The following is a 7,751-nucleotide window of genomic DNA, read 5'->3' as shown; positions in this document are numbered from 1 at the left end:
TTGTGGCATTGTCTATATTATGATATTATATATAGGGTAAGACGTATTATTCTCCAGCCATAGTACATTTATTCTTAATATTATTAAAAAAAATAAATGTTTTCATTTTATGTCATATATACTTAAGACGATTTTACTTTTTGCTAACAGTACAGGGTAACTTTTAATTTCATAGAAAAACTTTCAATAACGTTATATACAATTAATTATAATTCCTACTGTTATTACTACTTTCGTATCTTAGCAACAATACGACTCTGCCTTAGCCTTATGACGCATGCGTCCAATCACGAAGGGAAAATTTGATGTTTTTAAAACTGTTTTCTAGACATCTCTCTCTAACGCCTTATATGATAGATTATCAGTCTCTTTCTTACGGTCAGTTTATGTTTTATCTTGCTCTTTATTTTATAATTATGAATTTTGCATCTCTTTCATGTTATACTGTTATTGACAACTTGAGGATATTTTAAAATTACTTATGATCCATTGCTTGTTTTTAATTGAAAACGTATATTAAAACTTTAATATTATTATGTAAAGTAAGCTATATTTTTAATACAAATAAAATAACAATAGTATAAAAATTAGGTTACATATAAAATCACGAATGTACAGACTGCGCGTCTGTGAATTTAAAAACAAAGGGACGTATTTAATTACATTATATTGCTTTAAACAAAAACATAATATGTATTTAATTTCTTTATTTTGTTTTGTTATTTTATTAGAACACAGGATACTCTCATTTCCCGCCATCACGTATAGTATAACCTTGGAACGATCTCAACACCTACGTCCTACACTTTCAACGTAACGGTGTTGTGTAATAATTTGTTTCACCTTTATTTATAAACTACGCAAGTATTCGTTGTAAATTTTGCGAAAACATGCGTAATACATGTTTTTCTGATAAGCTTTGAAAAACAATGCGTAGTTTATAATTTGTGTTTATGTTTAAATGGAATTGTATGGTATTTAATATTGCCTAAATGATACGAGTATTTTGTTATGTTAAGTTAATGTGTATGTTAAGATATTTATCTACAGGTGTTTCATTTATTTTATAAATTTGATCAACTACAGTGGATACGTAATTTAATTTGTATGTAGGTACTTAGTGGTTTATATATAAGGTACATTTTACATTAAAAGACGAAACTATACTTTTAATATTAATTACGATATCTGTTAACATTATTCTATCATCATACAGTTGTACTGTTCTTTTTAATAGCTGAAATAATTGAAGTAAATTGAGGATATGACGATAAATTTCCTAATTCCTAGCTTCACGCTTTCTCCCTAGCGAACGGAGAGGGTGGTCAGAGAGAACGGAAAGCCAAACATTACAGTAAATTCCCTTATTATTAAATTGTTAGAGAATTCTGAAGCAATTTTAAAATTATTTTATGAAAAAGAAAAGTAAAAAAAGTAAATTGATATTGTTCCTTTCAAAATAAAGGCATCATCATAAGCATTAAGCATATTCATATTATAGATGTTTGAAATTAACGGCATCCACTTTTTATGCCCCTTTAAAAATATATATGATTTTTTATTAATATATATATATATATTAATACAAAATCAATCATCAATAAATATATATTATTTAGTATATATATATAAATTATATTTTGCATTTTATTAAACTAGTACTCGATTATAATTTATAATTAAGAATATCTATATAAAGATTTATAACATGAGGCAACTCATGTCATAAATCAGTTGTCAAAATAGTGTCATAACAAAAAAGCCGAATTTTCTGTTGCTGTTTATTTTTGTTACGTTTTTGCATTCCTATTCCTATTTAAAATAATGTTTTGATTATTTGTGTAATAAACAATTTTTAATATAATAATAATGGTTGTCAACGCCCCAGACTCTCCTACACAAGCCAAAGTGATATTTGTCATTGAAACTACATCTGCCAACAGTGTTTATATAAATGAACTTAAAACGAATTATATTGTACCAACGCTTGAGTAAGCAAATAATATTTATTTATTCCATGAATGTATAATTTCAATCGTAATAAAAGGAATCAATTCAAAATGTAAACCGAAAACTGCTTATGATATTTTTATCTAGTTTCTTAATTTATTTATCCTAAAAGGTGTAAATATATAACGAATATTATTGATTTATTTTAGGTACTTCCACGGTGGTGCAATAGAAGAAGGTATAGGCAGTGGATCTGTTTATGGCATTGTGGCATATCAAGCTGCTGACTGTCATCCAGATCTACCGGTTTCCACTTATGGACCATTTACATGTCCTCAAGCTGTTGTAAAGGCTGTTGATGAGTTACAGTAAGAAATTATTTTATATATCAATCATTTTTCTTTTTCAATATAAAATATTAGATAAACTTTTATTAATTGTCGAAAGATTTGTCTATCATTTCAGATAAATTATATTCTATCAAATTTCTTAGAAAATACTGACAGCAGTGGTTCAAGAAACATAGATTTTGTTGGAGTTAATATTTTTAATTGTTTATTTCAATGCTAAATAATTATTTAAATTATTTGTATAATATAGAAGGTATATAATGTTATGATACAGTGTTAGAATAACATGAACTGAATATTTTTTTTTGCTGTAATAATTAAGTATATTCTGATGTATAGTTTGAAATATTGTACTTTTTTCTTAGCTTTTACTTATCAATAAATGTTACCAATTTGAAAGTGTGAGTATTGTATGTCATAATACTTTGAAATCCTTGTGTGGCAATAGTAATAGCCAAATTAAATTGTACTTACTTTATATCTAACCTATAGGTTAATCTTAATATAAAGGTAACCTGTATTTTTAAAACTTAAATGAGTGACTAAATGATCATAAATAAAGTTTTTATTATTTTTTATTATTAGATTCATTGGCGGCCATGCAGAGAGTCGAGCCTGTGTGACAGAGGCTCTGACAGCTGCTCTTGAGTGTTTGGAAGAGTTGGGTGGCATTGGTCTGCCACTTCATGTGATTTTATTATGTTGTTCTCCACCTTATTCAACATATACAGGAGGTTTAGTTCCACCAGGTACAAGTTATATTTTATTAGAAAAGGATTATATATATTTGTGGGCTACTTAAACCAGGTGGTGTTAAACTAAATAGAAATAAAAGCTGCTTTACAGTTATATATTATTAAAGTAAATATTATATATCTATAAAGTGTTTTGTAATACAATCTTGGTACAAGTTATAATTAGTACAAGTGTGTGAGCGTCTGTGTGCAGGCGCCCCGGGGTGCTCGGAGCAGGCGGCGCGGCTGGTGGGCGAGCGCGGTGCGCAGCTGTCGGTGCTGGCGGCGAGGCGCGTGCCGGCGCTGTGCGCGCTCTACGAGCACGCGGGTGGAGAGCTCAACGCCGCGCAGCAGCGTAACTATGCCAAGGTGATGCAATTCCACTGCCCCCATGCCCCTAATTGTCCCTCATACCCCTATTGCTCACATGCTCCACTGCAGGCGTTGTGCGCATGTTAATAGCACGCGCGTTAGGATCTTAACGACTCTCTGCAGCGCAACTACGCCAAGGTGACACAACTGCCCCTATGCCACCAACTGACCCTATTGCTTTCATGCTTCCAATGCTAGCATTGTGCGTGCTCTATGACCACACGGATGGGGAACTCAGTGGCCCGTTTACAAATTTAAAACGAAAACATTAAAATATTAAATATATATTATTCTCTCTTGCCAAATGACTATTCTTTGTGTAGCAAAACATAAATTAAGTAGTGTAACATGCATATAAGAATACTTATCAACCTCCCCCGATAAGAGAGTAAATAAAATCAACAAGGATCATCTAAAAAACTTGGCACCCATTTATATCTCAAATCTTTTACTAGCCAAGTTAACAACTATGCATATTGTTCATTTTTATATCTTAATATTTTTTGCCATTATATCTTTCAAATTATTTATAGGATCCAAGACACTTAGTTTTACTTCGTGGGTACAGTCTCAAAGAGCGGCCACCGAGCCCCGCGCCACCGCCCGCACCCCTACCGCCTTTAGCACAAACTGAAGTATTTGGGTAAGATATAAGTTCTGAGACGATAAGTATATTATGTTAAATACACTGGTACAAATATTTTGTTGATTTTGCTTAAGATATAAAAATGTATGTATAAATATATTATGATGTTGTTTGTTATCAACTACTCAAAAAAAATGTAAATTCAATGGAAACATACAACCAGAACGGACTTGTGTGTAGTTGAGATGAATGAACAAATGAACCTGTGTGTGTTCAATTAATATTTTTTATATATTAAAATTATTTAATATACATAAATTATAAACACTGTTCCAGTCAAACGCGCAACGCAGTGCCACAACAAAAAGTACCACAGGTTCAATTCCAGCGGGGCACAGTGGGTCCAGTGAAGAGTAACTTCCTAGCGCCTCCCCGTCAAGCCCCATATAACTCCAACTCTGCACTATTGACACAATTAGCACAGCCATCTTATCCACCGCCACCTACTCAGGTACCGCCACAAACTCCGTTCCGTACTGTCTGCCCAAAATTTTACCTACTCATGTATTTGTTTTTTTTATTTCTGTAAAAAGTAAATTACGCTCATTGCAGTGCAGCAGTGGAATAGCACTTCTTTTGGAAATTTATTATTTTAATTTCCTTATTCAAGAGGTAAGACAAGTGCGGCGTTGAGACTTTTAAGTATATATATTAGACTGAGTGTCTCAACACAAGTTTTGTTCAGGGTAGACACCCTGCTTGTCATGAAATGAAGATAAAAAATATATGTATATTATAAATATTGAATGAAATAATTGAATAATTGAATGATGATGAAAAAATAATTGAATGATATATAAAATTATGGGAAAGTAGAGAATGAAGTTTGTACTAGGTTTCCTGGCTAATACTAAGTTTTTTTGTAGTATCACGCTGTATCCCGTACATAGCAGGCAGAGGAAACAAAGAGTTTTAAGACACTCCATTCTCGTTAAAACCAATTTCTGCCGAATTCTGTAGCCTTTGAAATTCAGAGCAGAATTCATATATTATAGATCTCTATATTCTAATTGTACATTAAGACTTTCACAAAGAAATTAAATCTTTTAAAACTTAGAAGAAAACAACTTAGAATAAAACAAAGAAATTTAGAAGCATTTTTATATAAAATTAGAAAACACTTTTATAATAAAGAAAAATATATAATATCTATCTTTCCAAAAATTTTATTTATTATAAAATATACATAACTAGTGAAATATATATATTTTTTTTTAATTTCCTCAGTCAAGTATACAACGCATGGTCCAACCAGGTCCTTCCAATGCTGGTGTCAACGTACCGTCCTCGCAAGGAGTGCCTGTAGGCAACATTGGCATGGGCATGCAGTCCCAGGGAGTGGGTTCAGTTCCCGGAGTAGTCAACGTGAACCCTCAAGGAGTCGGGGCAGTGGGAGTGTCTTCAGTGTCAGCGCCTTTACAAAGGACTTATATATGGAGTGGTGTGCTTGAGTGGATGGAGAAGGGCAAAGCTCCTGGAGACCAGAAGATTATAAGACAGCTTCCTTGTCAGGTAACCCCTTCACGGTATTAATTAACTAATTTAACTTTTGAAAAGAAAAAGAAATAAGTGCAAAAGCGCTTAATACATATTACAGTCTATTTATATTAATAGAATCTTTCTCAAACCATAAAATTTGGCAAATTCGTTACATATTTAATTTATTAATAAGAGATTATTGATAATTTTTTCAGGTGTCAGCCAACTCAAAGGAAGTAGAACCAGAACTTAAAGCTGATACTTGGCCCAATAAGCTACTGATGCAGTTGATGCACAAACAGTTGATCAGCAACATCGGCGGGCAGTACCTAAAGGACAGCAAGTCGGTGCTGTTCCACCTGCAGCAGAACGAGGCGCTCGACGCTCTCACCAAGGTCATGGTGGGCGGCTTCGTGAGTACCTCCCTATCTCTGTCACTCTCGTCCCTGGTTCTCTTTGTGGGCTATACACTATAATGTGTGGATGTCTATATCCACAGGCCGGCTGCGTGCACTTCTCTCCAATGCCTTCGCCGCCGCAGTGCGACATCAAGGTGCTGATCCTGCTGTACACGCCGGACAAGAAAGCGTATCTGGGCTTCATCCCCAACAACCAGGCTACGTTTGTAGATCGCCTACGTAAGGTGATCCAACAGCAGAAGCTTAGCAAGCAAATGCCAATGGCACAGCAGCAGCAGCAACAACAACAACAACAACAGCAGCAGCAGCAGAGTAGTCTGCAACAGTTGCAGCAGCAGCAGCAGGGCGGCATGCAACTACACAAGGCGGGAGCGCGCGCCGTGCCGCTGGACGGGCTGGAGGCGGCCCGCCAGCAGAACCTGGAGAAGATCCAGCACCTGCAGCAGACGCTGGAGGCAGCGCACCAGCAGGAGGCGCAGTTCAAGTCGCAAATGGACATTATGTCGCACCTGCATGCGGCGCAGCAGCAAGAGCAGCACTACAAGCAGCTGGAGGAGCAACGCAAGCACCAGTTGCAGCTTCAACAGCAGCAGCAGCAGTTGCAGCAGCAGCTGCGCAGTGCGGCGCCACGCCTCATGCGCCCACACCTGCCTGCGAACCCGGGACTGAGGCACTTGTTGCAGCAGGTGACCACACTGCACTGAGACACAGTCATACTCACCGACACACAAGCACGAACACACGAACGCCATACTTTTATTATTATTTATATTCATTTAAAAAGTATTGAACAATCTTACTATATCCCCACTCTTGGTTTTGTACAGCATCTAACTTATAAGATGGATATAAATATACAATCCCCATTTTAGATGACTTGACATTTGTAGTAATACTTTATGTTATGTTTGTATATAAGAACCATCATTCATCATCATCATCAATGCTTGTCATTTAGAGCTCACCACCTATGACTAGCTACTTGTACTTCTTGTCCAATGTAAAACTAATAATTTGCTAGTTTCACAAGTAAAATTATTTTCATTTAACTGTTAATAATGAACTTCCCGCATGTTCACAATCTCTTGCCCCGCCAGTGTGGAAGTGAATATTGTCCGTATAAGATCGTCTGATCTAATCGGTCAAAAGAAATAAAAAAAGTATTGCCAATTCTTTTATGATCCGACCACTTCCACACTGACGGTGTCTAACGTCTTGCTAACCAAGTTAAGTGACACGAGCACGTGGTCACGTGTGTAGAGCCTTCTCACCCAGCCTGCCTCTAGTGTTCCTAACTAACGCCAACACTGCGAGACTGTGACTCGACGCTCGGCGCTCATGGTGATACTCGGCGCTCAGGGCGCTAAATGTTCAGCGCGCTCGGTGCTCAACGTTCTGGTGTGTTCTAGCAGCAGCAGGCGGCGCGCGGCGGTCGGCCGCACCTGTGAGCTCAGGCTAAGTAATGTCACCTTACTTCTACACTACACTATGTCCTCGCTATTCGCTTCACTGTCCGCCCTTGTCGTTGCACGCAGCTCTCTCATCCATCATTAACGTAGATAGTGGCGGTCGCTCCTACCCCGTCTCCGGGTGGTGGACGCTTGACGGAGGACGGCGGACACTGAAGGGTCGCGTGTTGCATGTGCTGCAGCAGCCGCAGTACCGGTCGGGAGTGGGCGCGGGCGGCGCGGGTGGCGCGGTGGGTGTACGCGGAGGGGGACAGCCGCAGCAGTTCGATGACGTCAACTCATATGACTTTCTTTAGAAGCAATAAATTATATAAAGTACTATTGTCTTTAAT

General features: G+C 36.8%; 1 protein-coding gene across 11 annotated transcripts; it reads left to right on the top strand.

Annotated features, from left to right (window-relative positions):
- The first annotated feature begins 1,724 nt into the window (after positions 1 to 1,724).
- Positions 1,725 to 7,737, top strand: LOC146533447 (mediator of RNA polymerase II transcription subunit 25-like). 11 transcript variants are annotated; one of them, XM_085194154.1, is made up of 11 exons: positions 1,725 to 1,991; positions 2,160 to 2,318; positions 2,886 to 3,049; positions 3,249 to 3,403; positions 3,940 to 4,049; positions 4,329 to 4,503; positions 5,280 to 5,564; positions 5,747 to 5,944; positions 6,031 to 6,636; positions 7,363 to 7,409; positions 7,605 to 7,737. In XM_085194154.1, the coding sequence occupies exons 1-10, from the start codon at positions 1,870 to 1,872 to the stop codon at positions 7,396 to 7,398; spliced, it is 2,010 nt and encodes a 669-aa protein (XP_085050280.1). In that variant the 5' UTR covers positions 1,725 to 1,869; the 3' UTR covers positions 7,399 to 7,409; positions 7,605 to 7,737. The 11 variants fall into 11 exon arrangements, with proteins under 11 accessions (XP_085050280.1, XP_085050278.1, XP_085050279.1 ...); XM_085194152.1 differs by having other exon boundaries at positions 7,602 to 7,737; XM_085194153.1 differs by having other exon boundaries at positions 7,510 to 7,737.
- Positions 7,738 to 7,751: the final 14 nt, after the last annotated feature.

The sequence above is a fragment of the Heliconius melpomene genome, chromosome 12 (genome assembly GCF_056956725.1).
Source record: "Heliconius melpomene rosina isolate 202511_hmr_F chromosome 12, ASM5695672v1, whole genome shotgun sequence".
NCBI lineage: Eukaryota > Metazoa > Arthropoda > Insecta > Lepidoptera > Nymphalidae > Heliconius > Heliconius melpomene.
This window is presented reverse-complemented; position numbering and strand designations above follow the sequence as displayed.